This window comes from Sardina pilchardus, chromosome 2 (assembly GCF_963854185.1).
Source record: "Sardina pilchardus chromosome 2, fSarPil1.1, whole genome shotgun sequence".
Lineage (NCBI taxonomy): Eukaryota > Metazoa > Chordata > Actinopteri > Clupeiformes > Clupeidae > Sardina > Sardina pilchardus.
Window position 1 is genome coordinate 35,117,675 of NC_084995.1, and position 18,790 is coordinate 35,136,464.

Sequence of the window (18,790 nt, forward strand, 5' to 3'; positions counted from 1 at the left end):
CTGACTCATCCTGAGATACCTGCAATTGATAGCTGACATGAATCAGCTGTTCCGCTTGTTCTGTCGTCTGTCCACGCTGTGCTGTGCTGTGCTGTCCAGCGTCCACGCGGCTGGTTCGACCAGCTCTCTGCACGGTCCGGTGCGGCTCCTGAATCGCTCCCAGTGCCGCCGCCGCCGCCGCTCCCCTTACCCCTGGTCCCTGTGGTCCCTCTTAAGTGCTTACTGCTGTTCAAGAAGGGCAGGGGGGGGGGGTGTTGGGGTGGTGAGGGGGGGGGGGGGGGGGTGAGGCAGGATGGTGGGAAGTGTTAAAAGCACTGTTAGAAGGTCTAGTGACGACGACGGTCAGTCAAAAAGGCAGCAATGGCTGCTGTTTTAAACTCTCCCTCCTCAATGTTGACTCAACAAGGTGTCAGAGCAATTTGTTATGTCCGGCTTGCTGACTTGTCGGGAGGCACATAGAGAATAAACTCTGCTCTTGTTAATACCTTTAGGGATTAATTTAAAGGCTTCCAACTGGACGAACAGTAGCCTTTGGCATGTCTGCATTACGGTTTAAGGAGACCCAACAGCTCTGGTAGCATAACCACACAGCACACAACGATAATGACCAGTGTCTGAAAATAAAAGCAAACATGAGTTTGTGAGCAGCCGTATGCTGCAGACTCGGCCCTTGTTTCTAATTGGTCTCATGATTCACACGTTTTCCCACAAAGCCCTCAGGCAAATCCATCTAATGCCCTGTACCTCCAACTGACACAATCCACTGTTGATTTCATTGTTGTAGGGGAAAGACTCTAGGGTTGTTGCCATGGTGCTGAAGGAGCTACCAAGTAAGGCATCCTCAGAAGCAAACGCCCTCCTCACCGTGACAACCAAGGTGGGGATAACACAGCCACCCACCGACAGGACGTACCTAGCCTTTCCTGGTACGGTAATAGTGCCACTCAGTACACGGAAGGGCTTGGTGCAACCTGCTTTGTTGTACATTTGAGTTCTTTATTTTTTGTTTAACGACACATCAGATACAAAGATGTGCAAATTGTTGTAGTGATTTGTAGTTTGCTTCTTTTGAAAAAAAATAACAAGCTGCTCTATGGGGCTATAAATATGTTCTGCCTAACATGCTTATAAACAGGGAAGCTTGGCATACTTTTGCTGTGACATGCACTTTGTGAATTATATATCACATGCTGTTTTACACTTGCCAGCACCTGTGTCCTGGATAGTATTAATAATGACCTTTGTGGATACATACATAATTTAAGTAGGACGGTAGTCATGTTAATTAATCACAGATAGACTACTACCAGCCCAGTAATAGACTTAACCTGACACACTCCTCTAAACCAGCACTGGACATTAAACAGATGTTCCATTCACAGATGTGCCATATTTAAAATCAATCTCTATACAGAAGGTCGTTGATCTCATATTCCCTATAAGCAGCTTATAGCTGTCCATCTTTGCCCTTTTAAGTGCTCGACTGCCCCGGATAACATTTACAGTGAAATGAATCCTCCGCAGTCTTCTGTTTCTGTTGGATAGTCTGTCTTTGATTATATTCCTTTCTTTCTCTGTGAGCCGCATGTCAGTAGTGTGTCAACTTAGATGCATGCCTATTCTTTCCTGCTTTTAAATGTCTGTGTTGTGCTTTATGTATTTGTTCATTTCGTTTTGCTGTATCTCATGGTGACAAGTGGCGTTCCTCACTTCAGCAGTGGTTCTACATGTTCTACATGTTGTGTCCTCTTGGTGTGCGTTGTTGTGGTTGGTGTGTGGTGTGTGTGGTTTGTGAAGTTGTGGAGTGCTTCTCTATGCACTGTGTCACACACATGGGATTCTCTGTGTTATGGGAGCTAGGCTGACAGTGACTCTAGTGAGTCTAGCATGCTCAAAGCAATAGGGACATGGGAAGTAGAAGGTCATAGAAAATCAGTGTGATACTTTCATTTTCACGGCTTGGATGACAGCCATCGAGTTGATTTAAGAACCTGATCACTAAAGCATCTCAAATAAGATTTGTGTGAAATCTTCAGCAATGATACTTCTATCGCTTCTAAAAGGCCTAAAATCTCTAAAGCCAGTACAGTTAATAAGAGTCAGCTTGCTCATGGCTAACATTTGGGCTTTTGGATGTTGACAGGCTTAGATAATCTCTAGGCAGCACAGGAAATTTGTGCTCTATAAAATGGGTAATGTCCTGCGTCATTTTAATGCGTACAGTCATTTTCAGAAAAAAAAAAAAAAAACGTTCGCCAGTTTTTAATTGCACTGAACACCTTGATGTTGTATGCAGAGCAAACGACAGCATGAAAGGAAAGTGTGTGCTTGTGTAAGTGTGTGTGTGTGTGTGTGTGTGTGTGTGTGTGTGTGTGTGTGTGTGTGTGTGTGTGTGTGTGTGTGTGTGTGTGTGTGCCTGTGACGACAGCACTTTATACATTGACACACAGAAGAGACTCTCTGGAAATGAACACAAACACGTGGCTGCCCGCAGCCTCTTTAGGAGCCTATTCTCTTGATCTAGCCAGTAGCAGATTAACCCCACTGGAGGTGAGGGGGACTCAGATGGTGATTGATGCCCTCTCTGTTGACCCAAGTGAGAAGCATCTATTCTCCCTCATAGCTCCACGCCCCGGAGGGGGTCCGTGTAAAATTCACAGCCATGTGATCGCTCCACTAGTGTATAGGAGTCGAATGATCCGTCAAAAAGAAATAGGCTATAGCACTGAGGAATACTCCCATGGTGAATGCAACACAGTCTGTCCAGCAGTGGTCAGTGTCTGGCAATATATACTGTATATAGATTTAAAAAATTGTGTTTCAGAATGCATCAGATTTTAAGGGGCACATTCGTAGCACATGTTTTATTTCATCACCTTACTGAAAAATAACATGCTTGATGCTTTATTGTTGGTTTGTGAATCATGAAAAAAAACTAGTTGTGTAATCCAGTTGCATGTTTTATTTAATTTCACAGAGTCCCTGTAAAGTGTCATTAATATCCTGTCATAATTCATGAAGTTTTAAAGACCCCATGAATCAGTCGCATATTGTAAAACACAGTATGACGCCAATTATTCACACACCCATGATTATACACTCGCAGCAATAAACCATCCTTCAAATGTGGTTTTATGGGGTGCCTGGGGGGAGCGAGGATGTGCCGGAGACTGACACCCCGGCGCTGGGTTTCTGTGTCTTGCAGCTGGCGAGTGAGCAACAAGAGAGCCGCCCCCTTCTGAGCCCGTCCATCGACGACTTCCAGACGGAGACTAAGAGTGATGGAGCCAGCCGGCCGGTCACCTCCAACACAGCAGGTCCCCCTCAGCTCATTACTCCTCTCATCTGCTCGGCCTCTCCTCCCCTTGACTCCCCTCTCATTTCCTCCCCTCTCCTCTCCTCCTTCTTACTCCCCTCTGCTCTCCTCCCCTCTCCTCTCCTCCTTCTTACTCCCCTCTCCTCTACTCCCCTCTGCTCTCCTTCCCTCCCCTCTTCCCCTCTCCTTTCCTCTGCCTCTCCTCCCCTCTCATTTCCTCTCCTCTCCTCCTTCATACTCCCCTCTGCTCTGCTCTCCTCCCCTCTCCTCTCCTCTTCTCTCCTCTCCACTCCTCCTCTCTCTTCTCCTCCCCACTCATTTTATCTAATCTCTCCTCTCCTCCCCCTCCCCTCTCCTCTCCTCTCCTCTCCTCTCTACCCCTCTCCTTTCCTCTCCTCTCCTCCCCTCCCCTCTCCTCTCCTCTCCTCTCCTCTCTACCCCTCTCCTCTCCTCTCCATTCCCTCCCTCTCTCCCTCACTTCTAAGCATATGTTAGCCTTGGTTTAGGTCCTCTCTGTGCATGATGCACATGACTGTAATATAGCCCAGCTGGGAGAGACATAAATATGGAGAAAGTCTTTATTTGCCTATATGCTGAATTTGTTTTTCATATGGATATGAGGCAATAAATATGTATGGGTGTAGGGGTTTTAGAATGGAAATAGTGTACCACCCCAATCTGCGAGCTGTAAGAGGCGCTAGCTCTGAAGCCATTCTCAGCCACTTAGTATTATCTGCTGTTAATGGCCATTAACCATATGTTTGTGCACTGAGCAGGTGGGGGAAGCCCCTATTGGCGCCGCTCTTGTCCAGCTCGAGTTAGACGAATGAGCCCAGTTTGCCCTGGAGAGCCTGTTCTGAGTCGAGCCCTTCCTGTCGGCTCTCAGTTCTGTCCACAGCGCTGGACTTGGTGGACCTGAGCGAGACCACGGAGAGGAGATGGAGCTGGGACCGGCGGAGCCCCCTGGGCTCGCGGAGAGAGGGGCGCAGGTGCAGCCCGCGCCGCAAGAAGCCCGACGAGACGGAGCTCATCCAGGTGGAGCCGGAGACGGAGCCGCCCTCCCCCGGACCTCTGAACCCGGAGCGGATCTCTCTGGACTCAGGTGCGGGCCAGGGGGACGAGAATGTCGCTTGGAGGCAGCCTGTGTGTGTGTGTGTGTGTGTGCGAGTGACCGTGTGTTTGTTTGTGTGTGTGTGTGTGTGTGTGTGTGTGTGTCTGCACGCGCGCCATCGCAAAAGTAAACAATCCAATCGTTTAGCATCATGAGATGAATTGGGGGCGATTTTCTTCTGCATATAGAGTGCTCGAGTAAAACCTAAAAATAGTATTGGGAGGAAGTGTGTGTTTATATTGCCATCCCAATGGGTGTACCCTCTGTTTTTCTGAGGCGGGGATAAAGATGAAATATTCACAGTTGATTGCTTGGCTTTCATTGAATTAATGCTCTTAAGACCCCCCCACACCCCCCACCCTTCCAAAGGAGCCCCAAATCCCTTTAACAGCTGATAGTCTGGGGATCAGTCTTTGATCTCAGTGTAATGATTATGAATTGTGCATCTGGTAATTATGCTAAAACCTCCAAGCCACACATCAACCGTGTTGGCCTTTTTTTCCACCACAGTTGCCTCCTTTGTCAAAAAAAATGACTTGAACAAGAACACGCCATTAAGAGCTGCGATGGCCGATTGTAATCCATGCTCTCACTGTGATTAGTTTTCTCTCTCTTTTATTTATTTATTTATTTTTTTTAAAACCCGGTTTCCAGTGTCTCATTTTTCCGTGTCACCGACAAACTGCCCTGAAACAGAAGTAGGAAATGGACTGGAAAATAAAATCAATTTACTTTAGACTTTGGAGGCCCACTCCGACATGCAATATTGATGGGTGGGGAAATTTCAGCGCTGATATACGGGCCTTAAGATAATGAGATTGATGCCTAGAGGATGGGCAGTCACAGCTGACAGAGGCAGCCCTGGTTTATCACCTCCCCTCATCAGGGAGAATAGTCAAGGATTTAGCCTGCAGTTTAACACCCTTATCAGCCGTGAATGGGCTTAACCCACTCCCTGCACTCACTGCCATGACAATAGCTAGGTGATGGGGCCCAGATAGGAGCCCTATTGTTGAGCTCTACTGTCGCCCCATACCTCTGGAAAGTCTCAGCGGCAGCACTAGTTGGTATCTTTATCCTCTGCATTGCCTGAAGGCTTAAGCCAAGCGCTTCATTGTTATTCCTGCATAGGCAGGATATCACCCAGCCATGGCATTGTTATCTGCTCATCCTGTGGATGGATGGCCCGAGGCTAACCTCCCCTTTTCTCCTCCTCCTCCCTCTCCCTCTCCCTGCTCCTCGCCCCCCCACAGTCTCTCGCGGCTCTTCTCCCAAGGAGCGGTGGGAGGAGGTGAGTCTGCGGCCCGACGGCGCCGTAAACGGACCCAGGAAGTGGCGGTACGAGAAGAAGAGGTGCACTTCGCACCACTCCTCCAGAGAGCTGCTCTGGTAGGTGGGCGCTGCTCGCAGGCACACGGCGCCATTATATCATCACAGCCTCATGCCACTTATTCCAGGGGTGTCTGACAGCACCCAAATGAGATGAGTTTAAATTTGGCCCGTGCGAAAAAAGAAAAAAAAAAAATAGCCGCACACCTCTGAAAATTGTGTCTTGTCTCTCGAAAAGGTCGGCCGAGTTCAAGACGGATCCGTCCAGCAAGCAGCCCCTGGATATGAACATGAGCACCGAGTCCGACCCTGGGCCCTCTCCTCAGGTGTGCACACCTGTCCTTCACAGCCGCCGCTCCCGCTCACTACTCACACTCAGCAGTCAAGGAAAACATTTTTATAGCGTTCCATGCGACGAGCCACCACTTCATTATTGAGCTCCCCCATCGATCAGACAGTAGCTGAGTGGGTACACTAGGTACACCCTTGGTGCACACCTGAAGAGTTTTAAATGAAACGCAAGGAGCAGTTTTGAAGTGATCGCAGAACGTTCTGGAACAATTCCATTAGATGCTTGGTCTGGCCTTGGCTGGTCGACCAATAGACAAGCAGGTTCTGTGTCAGGGATGATTCACTTTTCACTATCGCTATCAGCAAATGGTGTGAACACTGTCCCTGCCAGATTATCCTGAGGTGTGAGGTATGAGGAGACAAAGTGAAAAGAGGTGTAATAATAACCATCTCAAATGCTGTATGGTGCATGTTGTGAAAATCGTGTGACTTGCTGTGTCACACATACAATATTTCAATGAATTATTGCTTATAACAATTTTTTCCATATTTGTAATACATTCATGTCTATGCTCTTCGTTTAAAACTCCTGGTTGACGATTGGTCAGACATGGGTCAAACCTTTTCATGCTGTTTGTAACGTCAATATGCAGAGTTCAGTCTTTCATGTTTTCAGTGCCAGGTGTGATTGGAGAAATCTCTTGGCCGAGGCCCAAGAAAAGCTATATGCATGCTGTTCAGTGATCCATAGAGCCCAAGAGGCCCTGGAGCAGAGAGCTGTAATGATATGACAGTGCTGGGCAGCAGGCTGACCTTGTTTACCTCTCGTCTCGTCCTTCTGGGTGGCGCGCGGCGCGCCGCAGCAGAGGCAGAGGCTGGGCAGGTCTCTTCTGGCCAGGAACGCGTCCCTGGAGGAGGAATTTGTACGAGCCAAGGCAGCCGTGGAGGTGAGAGAGAGGCGTAGCCACGCACAGCACACACATGCTCACACACACAGACACATACACACACACACACACACACGCGCGCACACTCACATGCACACGCGTACACGTACGCGTGCACACACACATATGCACGCGCACATGCACACACACACACCACACACACACACACACGCACACACACACACTCGCACTCTCCCTATCTAACTCTCTTCAATACACCAACCTACCCATGCATACACTTAAAGCTTAAAATCCTCAGAGAGTGTGCTTTGATTAAATTAATGAATGTTCCCAACACTGTTGAAATTAATTTCGCTGCTCCTCTCTTAGGTCAGCGACTCTGCCCTGGGCTGCAATGGCCTTCATTTTCACCTCTACGGTGGTCACACATGCTGCGGGACACTGCAAATCAGCTCTCGCACATCATCACATTTTCAGCGTGTGTGCACATTATGTGTGGAAAAAGGGCTTGTTTTTTCCCCCACTCTTGTGTCAGCTATGTACTGTACCACTTCAGACAGACTTCTTCAGAATAGCTCGAGTCACCCGAAACCACCAGAGCAGCAGAAAGAACGGTTGATTTTAGTGAATATGCCAGAGCCGGAGCAGGAAGACTCAAGGGCTTTTGAGTTCAGGCTAACCGACTGCCTCCCGTGTGAGTGGCTTCACACTATAGCTGTGCTCTGGAGATAAGATGAGCTTGACCCGTACCTTTAACAGCGGGCCCATCTGCTTACAGATATCTGCCCTTTACTGCCACCTCTCTCTCTCTCTCTCTCTCTCCAGAGTGAGTGATTATGTGTGTGTGAGAGAGAAAGAGAGAGAGAGAGAGAGAGAGAGAGAGAGAGAGAGAGAGAGAGAGAGAGAAAGATAGGCAGAGAGGCTATACCCAGGACAAGTGTGCATATCGCTGTGTACACACACTCGCGGCGCCAGTGGTATGGAGTCGGAGAGCTCCCTCTGCCCAACGTGGTGTTGCTGAAGAACAAGAGCCATTCCATTACGATAAAAGAGCACTTCTGGGAAGGCTCTTGGGAGGCAGGAGAGAGATTGATGGCCCATCAAGGCGAGTGAGATCAGATTAGTTTAACTGTGATTTCACGGGCCCGGCCCATCCTCTACATAGGAGATTCATCATTTACTCCAAATGCAAATGCCTTAAGTGATTCATCTCCAGCCGATTGTGCGATATGGTGGATCTTGATTTCGTGGCATGTTCAGAGTGCCCGCTTCGCCTTTCTCTTCTTTCTCTCTCTCTCTCTCTCGTTCTCTCTCTCTGTCTCCGTGCGTGCTGCTGTGGGAGTAATTTGAGATGTCAGGAGAAATATCGCTGACTTAAAAAGTCGGGGTCAAACTGAGCGAGAGGAAGTGGGTGGTGGAGGAGGTGGGGTTCTTGTGAAGGAGCTGTCTCTGAGGAGAGAGAGAGAGAGGGAGAGGGGGAGAGAGTGGGAGGGAGGGAGAGAAAGAGAGGGAGAGAGAGAGGACTCAGAGTCTGAATCTTAAGTGGTGGAGAGACTGACAGAGCGAGCATACTGTAAGGAGGACTGCGTGGTGGATAGAGAGCGTCCCTCCCAGAGAGAAGGTCTCTGAGTGCTGCCACTGAGAGACACGCAGAAGAGATGGCGCGCCGCTAGCCTGTGGGGGCATAAGCACCTTACTCTCAACACCAGGAGAGAGGAGGTGATAGGACACCAATGAGCGCGCGGAGGTGACATACAGTCTAGTGGCACGCAATGAGAAAGGAAGACTGGGTCTCCTTTGTGTGTGTGCATTGCAGTAGACAGAGATTCTGATAATTGGTTACAACATTTGAGCAATGACCTCATTAGGTTGACTTTGTTACCTCTGTACTTTCCTAGAATTAGCATATAAATGGATATACATCTTGTATCTTCCCATAAGGACAGTTTAGTACTTGCAGACATATAGAAATGTGTGGTGACACACATACCCACACACACACACACACACACACACACACACACACACACACACACACACACACACACACACACACACACACACACAGAGAGAGAGACACACACACACACACACACACACACACACACACACACACACACACACACACACACACACACACACACACACACACACACACACACACACACACACACACACACACACACACACACACACACACACACACACACACATTCCTAATTACATTCCTCTATGAGGGCCATCAGGAATGATAATACCCCTTCTGTCCAGACAGGGGCTATCTATAGTCAGTGAATAAGCGTGGCTCTGCTCTAGCTGGAGTTCATGTCTCAGACAAAGAGGTCCCTGGTACAGCTCAGGGGGCACTATTACCTGATCTCTCACACAGCTCATTGAGCACAGTAATTATCTACCATTGCACAAGATAATGCTGATGATTCTTTTACTGTCACTGATAGCGCCGATGAAACATGATCCTCCAGACTGGGCGTTTGATTAAAACAGCTATGTGATACGATTCAGGGAAACCAATCCGCGGCTTCGGAAGATCTGAGCTGGTCTCTTTGCTCTGTGACATGCTGACTTTATGGCTTGATCAATCCAATGCCGTCAGACGATGTGTGTGTGTGTGTATGTGTGTGTGTATGTGTGTGAATGTCAATGTGTGTGTGTGTGTGTGTGTGTGTGTGTGTGTGTGTGTGTGTGTGTGTGTGTGTGTGTATGTATGTGTGTGTGTGTGTGTGTGTGTGTGTGAGTGTGTCTGTCTGTGTGTGTGTGTGTGTGTGTGTGTGTGTTTGTATGTGTGTGAAATTGTTTGAGGGCATACAGTTGCAGAATGTAAATGAGCACATATCGAGCTCTGTTGTGCTTGTTGTGCTTTGTCTCTCTCCAGTCAGACACAGAATTCTGGGATAAGATGCAGGCCGAGTGGGAGGAACTGGCCCGCAGAAATTGGCTGGACAATCCAGACAACGAAGGTCTCATTCCGCTCAATGTGTCGCCCAATGAGTCGGTAAGAGCCGCCTCACAACACCGCAGTCTAGCAGATTGACTTAGCTGACCCTCTTGTGAAATAGAAATTTTCCTTTTAATCAATGCTGTACCTCTGGCCATTGAAACTGATTGGCATTACTGTGGGTTGAGAATGAATGGAGAACATTTCAGACGATGCTTTGCATGCTTTATAAGAGTTAGTGATCTGATGAGAGAGAACCACCTCCCTCTGTCTAATCTGGAAGTCCTTTTCATCTGTTCCTATTTTATCAGTGGGCGCAGACGGAGATGTATTGTATATGCTAACTGACTCATAGTTGGTTATACTTTGCATAGCAATTTTAACTGTATTGAAAGCTCACCTCATGAACACAGATATGAACTGTCCTTGTCCCTGCTTTGCACCGTAGCAAACCTAATAAGTCTAATTCTTCGCTGGATATAGGGTTACTATTTCCATACCAGTAATCCATACAAGGAATGGCCCAACGCTTTCGAGGAGGCCCTGCAGAAGTGCAGGGAGGGGGATCTGAACACGGCCGTGCTGCTGCTGGAGGCGGCCATTCTACACGACCCACAGGACTCGGAGGTAGATGGCACACTCGCGTCTCGGCTCCTCGCAATAATGGAGTTCTGATGGAGAACGCTCTCCAACAATGTCTTTCCAAATATCCCCCTAATCACCGACTGATGCAATCTCAGCCTGCGCATAATTGTCCTAACCAACCATGTTCATGGGCCATCTTCTGCTTGCTCAACAATTACACCCATACGCAGCCCAGATGCTGCACTATACGAAACCCTATGGGAACGTAATTAGCCCTAAATCACATTTGCCCATTTAGCTGTGATGGTGCAGTAACCATTCACCTTGCAATAATGGAACCTCAAAGTCAAATGGGCCACAATGGCCTCTTTTTTTCCCCTCTCGCTCTCTCTCTCTCTCATGCTGCTTTTATCATTGCCGTGCAGAAGCTTACCGCCCTATTTCTGGGCACCCGACATTTCACACATTGGGATGGTTTTTTAAAAAGGTCTTTGCCCTCACCGCTCCACAGGCCTGGCAGGTGCTGGGAACCACACAGGCGGAGAATGAGAACGAGCAGGCTGCCATTGTCTGCCTCCAAAGGTGAGCGGGACGCCAGGGAGACTGGGGAGGGATTGAATATGTCCACTGACAAATGCCTTTTGGTCCACAGCGTTTATGCTTTAAAGGCCCTGACTTTTGTCAAAAGATGTGTTGCTGGTGTGGGAATTGAAGTTAATGTTGTAAGACACGAGTTAGGAACATTTTACATTAGTGTTGGAAAGAGGGGCGTTTGTTATATTCCCGTCACATTGTTATGAAAGCATATGGATTAGTAGAATCCCGTCTCTCTGTTAAGACTTTATCTGGACGTGAGTTAAATTTATTGTAGTGTCCTTAATGTGCTTCCTAAATGCAATAGGCTTTTTCTTTATCTGTTATCTGTCATTTTGTTTCCGTCTTGCTTGTCTGTCCATGCCTTGCTCACTCACTGTCTGCTTGGTCTTCTTCCTCCTCCTCCTCTTCCTCCAACTCTCTCTCTCTTGCTCTCTCTCTCTGTGTCTCTCTCTCTTCTTCCTCTCCCCAGATGTCTGGAGCTTCACCCCAATAACCTGACCGCCCTGATGGCGCTGGCCGTCAGCCTGACCAACGCCGGCCTGCAGCAGGACGCCTGTGAGGCGCTGCACCGCTGGATCCGGCACAACCCCAAGTATCGGCACCTGCTGCAGAACCGCAGCCCGCTGGACGGCTCGCCCCTGCCCCAGCGCCGGGGCTCGCCCATCTCCCCGCTGGCCTGGTACGCGACGCAACCCACCACAGCTCAGCGGCAGGTCATGGCCCATGCGGTAGACGCGGCCCGAAGGCAATGTCATAGGGCTTATAGCGTACTGGTTGTTACCGATAAATGATTTAGGAAATAAATTGAAATCAATTTTTACATACCCTTCCAAACAAAGAAAATGATCTGGGAGGCTTGCCAAGGTAAATGTGCCTTGATTCATTTTTTGGAACTGATTCAATTTCAGGCCGGCGTTTTCATTTTCATGTCTTTTTTAGCACCTCTCTCCACTGAGTGTTTCTCTGCCAATACAGATCCAATAACCCATCTACTGCAGGCAGGAACCCTATATCGGTATCATGCAATGATGTGCAATCGAGTTCAAAGTTTGGGAGTTTTATGAAATGGCAAAACAGAATCCTTTCATCACTTCAACAACTCCCTTCAAATATCAGCCCAGTCTTTCATATCATGTCCCACATATGCTTCGGTGTTCTTCATTTGTCTGGTCACCATGGAAACAGCCAGGAATACGTTTCATTATCAGGAAACCAAACTTTGAAGTTTTTTTTCTAAAGATGGCTTTCATGGATGTGAGCACTGTTGCCTGATGACCAGTGTCCATCTGATGACCTGTCTTTGATGACCAGTGTGTCTGTCATCTGTAATACCCATGTGTCTGTCTGTAGCACCCAGTGTATGTGATGACCGGTGTCTGTCTGATGCCCAGTGTCTATGATGGCCAGTGTCTGTAATGACCAGTGTCTGTAATGACCGTGTCTGTAATCCCCAGTGTCTGTGATGGCCAGTGTCTGTAATGACTGGAAGGAGAACAAGAAGTCCGCACACCAGAATATGCTCCTCAGTTTTTTTAATGGTAGATCACCACGTGTTTCGGGCCCTAGCCCTTCATCAGATTCATCATTCATTCATGTGGTGATTTACCATAAAAAAGACTGAGGAGCATATTCTGGTGTCATTACAGACACTGGCCATCACAGACACTGGGGATTACAGCCACGGTCATTACAGACACTGGCCATGTGCAGACTTCTTGTTCTCTTTCCTGACATACGTTTGTCTGTCCAGCACCCAGCTTTTATCCCTTTTTGGATGTGCGTGCAGTACTCTTTTGCAGGATCTGTAATGACCCCTGTCTGTAATAATGACCGGTATCTGTCTGTTTGTCCTGCTCACTGCAGCTCCCAGCTGGTGGAGGTGAAGGAGCTGTTCCAGGAGGCCGTGCAGCAGAACACGGAGGACGTGGACCCGGACCTGCAGACGGGCCTCGGCGTGCTCTTCAACCTCAGCTCCGAGTTCGACAAGGCCGTGGACGCCTTCAACTCGGCCCTGTCGGTGCGGCCGGAGGTGAGTGGCCCGCGTGAGGGCCGAGGGGTGGGGGGGGGGGGGGGGGGGTGGAGTGTGTGGCTCTGGTGTTTTTATCACGCACAGGTAAAGGTCACCCGTGTGCTGATGCCACAGTCTGCAGCCAGAGGGCAGATGATAATGTATTCAGAACATATGGTCAAATAAAGAGGAGAGATAAAATGCACACACAGAGATATACAAACACCCTGCCCTCTCACTCTCTCTCCCTCCCTCTCTCTCTCTCTCTCTCTCTCTCTCTCTCTATTTCTGTCTCTGTTTCTGTCTTGGTTGCATTCACTCACCGTCAGACGCCGTCAAAACCCTTAGGCCAGCGCTGTCTATCATCTTCAATCACCTTGCATGGCATTGAGAGCAGCTTAAGCCAAAACATGTCCGCTGAATATCATTAAATCTCGACTCCGAAACAGCTGTTTTTTAGAGTGCAGACCTCCGCTCTGCTGTGCTTATGTCTGAATTATCATTGCGGTCACGTTCTGAGAATCTGCCAAGAGCTGGCAAAAGGGCATACAAATATCTACAGAGATTTTTCAATAAGCCATTTCCATCAGGGTTTTGGATGTAATATAATAGGATATGTGACACTTGATAGTGCATTAGTATCATATTCTCCATGAGTCATGGCCGTCGTGCTGACAGTGAATGTCAGTAAATGGTGTAAATAAGACGGCCCAAAATGCCCCCAGACGCGAGTGTTGAAGATGATGAAAAGGATTTGGATGTAGGTACAGTAGTCTGCAACCAAACACTGGTGCAAACAGCAGGAGGCACAGAACCACCACAAAGCGCTCTTTAGACTCATACAAATATCTGCTGGTTTTTTTTCAATTCCTTACCACATTTTTTTAGTTGACTTGCCACTTAAAGGTAGGGTAGAAGACCCCTGGAAAACGATTCCAGAAAAGCGGCATTTTGAAAATACACAGGTCAAAAGTCCCAACCCCTTTCTTCAGACTTCCCCCCGAAGCCACGCCTCCAGGAGTACAGGAACCAATGCTTGTTCACAAGCGGGAGGGAGGAGCAGATTGCAGTTTGATAGATGCATCAGAATCCAATCGTCGTTAACAGTCCGTTCAGTTTGATTGGGTAGTGTTTTTCCTGGATTGTTCGTTCTAGAGGCCACTAAAACTTTTAATTTTGTGTCAAAACTTTTAATTAATTGGTTGCAATGGGGGTGTGAAGAATATTTCAAGCAATATGTTAAACAATGCTCCAGAGAGCATGCTCCAAAGATCTCCCACCCCACCTTTAAATGAATTCAAACCATGTCAAATTATGGACTTGCTGTAGCCATCTGCTGCATTTAACCATCGGTTAAACCAGACGGACGCCTGTTTGTCTCCCTCAGGACTACCTGCTGTGGAACCGGCTCGGGGCCACGCTGGCTAACGGGGACCGTAGCGACGAGGCGGTGGAGGCCTACACCCGCGCCCTGGAGCTGCAGCCCGGCTTCATCCGCTCCCGCTACAACCTGGGCATCAGCTGCATCAACCTGGGCGCTCACAGGTGAGCTGCATGCGTGCACAGCCTGCTCCTGTAGGTCTCTCCAGGTTAAGCTATAGTGCTATTCCTGGCGTTGTTCGAGACCCGTGATTGAAGGTATCAATTCACTACTATGTCTTATTTTTAATTTAATTTAATCTAGGAGCATGAATTATAGATGCTAATGGACAGTGGTCCTGATTTATGTCTGCCGGAGCGCATACTCATCTCAGAGAGAGCTGGACGGAGTAATTCAGCAGCCTTAGGCACTCATGCAATTAGTTCCCTCTTATGTGAATGTGAGTGTGGTGATAAATCCCACCTTTCCCCTTTTCTGAAAAATGAGCACAGCGTATTGCAGGGATCCATTGTTCTCGCTGGGCCTTGCACTAATAATGCTATCTAGACACAGTGCTTCTTGTGCTTTGTGAGCCCCTGTGAGAGTAACTGAGAACGATCTGCCTCTCTGATGGCCTTTCAGGGAGGCCGTGAGCAACTTCCTGACCGCACTGCACCAGCAGAGAAAGAGCAAGAGCCACCAAATCATGTCCAGTAACATCTGGGCTGCCCTCCGCATCGCCCTGTCTCTGATGGACCTTCCGGAGCTCTTACACGCTGCCAGCCTTGGGGACCTGGACCTTCTCATGAGAGCCTTCAATGTGGACATGTGATCGCACGGGCTCCACGGAAACAGGTCTGGAACACCAGCCATGACCCCTCATATGAACTCTATTTCCCACCATGCACTTTTAACTTGGTTTTTGGCCATGAGAGAGAGAGAGGAGGACCACATGCAGCACGTCCCTGTGGGAAGCTTTGACATTTGCACAGTATGGTGAATGCCACAGATGAGCACAAGACGGGGGGGGGGGGGGGGGCGGAGTTGAGGGGAGTGGGGGTTGGGGGGGTGCGTTGAGAGGTGAGAGTCAGCCCACCACAGAGGGAAAGCACAATGTTATTCTATGATACGACCATTTTCTAAGGTCATTAGGGTCATTAGATGACTGTAAATGTTGCATAACACAACATCAATATATCTATTTTTGGTCTAACTTAAAAGTGTGTACATATAAAAACTTGCTACTACTCTAGTGACTCACAGATAAGCGTCTGTGGCTCCTTGACAACACAGACCTCACATTCCAGTCAAGAGAAACTCTCTAGTGGAGCGCCTGCATGGCAGACACATGGCCCCACGACAGGAACTGAAATCCAACACTCAGAATTCACAAAGCTTTAGCATGGAGTCGCTTTTTAGCACCACTCTGGCTGATATGAACTGGACGAGCAATGGGATTTACTCAGTGGAGAGCGTGTAATGTAAGTCATAAAAAAGCCTGTCCTCTACATACAACTTTAACTCATAACAGTGTCAAATGACTTTACTGATTAGTTATTTTGTCTCCGTTGAAGAACCCTCAATGCTAATGCTACCACTTGGAAGCCTCGAGCCTTTCTTAATCTAATCTCTGGGTGTCCTTGGTGAAGGGCCCTGTGTGCCATGTGAGGGTTGTGTATGAGTACAGGTCTGGCACAGAGATGTTTTGAAGCACCTACCTATGAACGACATTGTTTCTCTAAGAATAGAGCCAGTCACCCTCTCAGGCAGCCGTGACTCGTTCCCCGGTATGATGCCTCACACTCTCAAAACACCACAACAGTGCGTGCGCCCTTGATGCCATCTGACCTGACTGTGGCTGTGCACCTGTCTGACGTAAGGGACAAACCAACTCAATACAAAGAGGGGGATCAGGTTCAGCGACGAGCACCGGGGGGAAATTTTCTTGGTCTTTTGTTCCATGCAAACCTGTTCAATATCTGGGATATATGATTCTCCATCTGGACGGAAACATTTCTGTCCTAACTTGAGATTAACAATTCATGATACACGTGTATGAGGAATGGTGGTAGGGGATAAGACGCTTGATGAGTTTGGTTCAGTGATTTGCATGAATGATTGCCATCTTTTGAGATGACGCATGATTTTTTTTCTCCCTTAAAAAAATCCTATGCAAAGATCCTTTTTTTCATTTTGTCTGTAGCTAATTGGACCAAAAAGCACTTATTTTTGAAGGTAAAATCGTCTTGAGACATTCCTTGGATGTTTTGAAATTATGCTGATAAGTGACTATGCACTGGACAGTGATAGGAGATGTTTTCCTTTTTCAGTGATATTTTTGAGCTATTGAAAGTGAGCAGAAAACACATACTTAACCAGAATGTTAAACATATTTCAGATGTGAAACCCTTTCTCATTGTTACTGATACGTTTCTTCGAAATATTATGTTTGAAAAATATTTCTGCCTGTGTTCTGTAATATCAGAGTGATCTCATCAACAAAATGTTTGTTTGCATGTAGAAAAAAAAACGTTTCTTTATTTGATACACTATTTTGTTCCGTCTTGAAATTCTATGTACACATCATTTCAAATGCACAAAAGGATAAAGAGTGAAACATTCTCCAGAAGCTATTATATATCTGTCATGGTTAAACGTCAGAGACCAGAAGTGTAGGCCTAGTTGAGGGCGTTTTCATTACAGGTTGCCTATGATACCGTATTAACCAAATGCAGTATATAACATTCTAGGTACCCAGTACAGGTCCTGACCCCTAAGACTTACTATAGGAGTCCAGCTGTCCCCATGTGTAAATATTATCCTGAGTGTGTGTGTGTGTGTGTGTGTGTGTGTGTGTGTGTGTGTGTGTGTGTGTGTGTGTGTGTGTGTGTGTGTGTGTGTGTGTGTGTGTGTGTGTGTGTGCGCGCGCGCGTGCATGGGTCTTTGTATGTGTGTGTGCATGCAGATTGGCTTGCTGGTTTGTTTTCCCATAGATATAGCTTTTAGAATGATCTAAAATGTAACTGATGTTTTAAAAGGGAAAACATAATTTCATCATAATCACTGAGAGTAATAAACAAACACAATAGTTTTGATGATGAAATATGAAATTATACTAAAATGTTTTACATCTTTTACATCAGATTTACTGAGTACATTTCATCTGAAACAATTTAGTTCATCTGCAATATCATGCAAATTCCAGCATCAGGATACCTATATCAAATTTTACAATTATATGTTAAGTGTATCTGCATGTATAGTATACCAACAACTGAATTTCTCAAATATCACTTTCCTATATAAGTAGCCTACTTCTGTACAGGCAACTATAAATATCTGTATGAACAAAATGCTTAATAAACTATTACAATATTTTAAAATAAAGCCCATTGGTATTTAAATACAAAATGTTTGTGGTTTTCTTTTTTTGTCGTACTAAAGATGATGGGGCCAGCTCCGGATGGAGCCAGAGCCTCACACGGCTATCTGGCTGTGGGTGGAGCTAGTCCACATATAGGGCACTAGGTGGAGCAGCATACTAGTGCCCTCTGCTGGCATTCAATATTATTGCATGTACTAGCCACATCTGGAGTGTGGATGGAAACTTTACATTTTTTATCTTTTCTTACGCACTTGAGATGTGGTGTATTGGTCTAAGATGTTCTAAGTATGATTTAAGAACTTACACTGTTGCTCTTATACATTTGTATTCATTAATTTGTATTCAGTGTTTATTTGTGGTATTATCTCTGGTGGGTTTTAAGAGATCTAGATTTTCTTGAAATGGTTAAGGCAAAAACATTAAATTACAATTAAGAGAACTATCTTCCTTATACTAGCTGCACAAGTTAGCAGATAAGTATACCAGATTTATTGATGGATGCTGTATTTTAAAGCTGCAGTCTCATCAAACAACACTAGATGGTGCCCCAGTATCCTTGCGCATGTTGTAATGAAATAATAAATAATACATTATGAAAGAATAATGCAATAAAAATGCACAATGAAAATGAAAACTATTATAACCTTCAGAGTCATCCTCAGTCAAAGGTCATGGGTATACTGTTTCTGCAAGCAAATAGCCGAAAGAATATTCTGGGTTCAGCTCTAACTGATACCCTGCCCTGGTAGGAAAAGCTGAAATTAGCCTCCCTCATGGATTTTTGCATTGTTCAAGGGCAACAGAGAAGATGAAGCCTTGGCTTTGCCAACAGTGTTGTATTTCAAAATCCATCTGCCTCCATCTAAATATACCTCTGATCAGAAATAAGGTTTCCTTCAGCTCGTAGCTCATCTTGCATATTAGGATTAACAAATAACCGATAA

At 46.8% G+C, this 18,790-nt stretch overlaps 2 protein-coding genes across 2 annotated transcripts in view; one reads left to right on the forward strand and one right to left on the reverse strand.

Annotated features, from left to right (window-relative positions):
• Positions 1–18,790, reverse strand: part of phb2a (prohibitin 2a) — a 108,273-nt gene that overhangs the window by 30,241 nt on the left and 59,242 nt on the right. The gene's annotated exons all lie outside the window — the stretch shown is intronic.
• On the forward strand, positions 809–15,414 carry pex5lb (peroxisomal biogenesis factor 5-like b). Its single transcript, XM_062556497.1, has 13 exons — positions 809–877; positions 3,206–3,317; positions 4,203–4,418; positions 5,681–5,816; positions 5,995–6,082; positions 6,911–6,994; positions 9,849–9,968; positions 10,395–10,538; positions 11,008–11,078; positions 11,563–11,772; positions 12,957–13,122; positions 14,489–14,646; positions 15,104–15,414. The coding sequence occupies exons 1-13, from the start codon at positions 809–811 to the stop codon at positions 15,291–15,293; spliced, it is 1,764 nt and encodes a 587-aa protein (XP_062412481.1). The 3' UTR covers positions 15,294–15,414.

Excerpts from the sequence above, each read along its gene's own strand:
- pex5lb (XM_062556497.1), top strand. The coding sequence starts at position 809 with ATGGTGCTGAAGGAGCTACCAAGTAAGGCATCCTCAGAAGCAAACGCC. Across the intron at positions 6,083-6,910 it reads ACCCTGGGCCCTCTCCTCAG|CAGAGGCAGAGGCTGGGCAG; the intron begins GTGTGCACACCT and ends GGCGCGCCGCAG. Across the intron at positions 11,079-11,562 it reads GCCATTGTCTGCCTCCAAAG|ATGTCTGGAGCTTCACCCCA; the intron begins GTGAGCGGGACG and ends TCCTCTCCCCAG.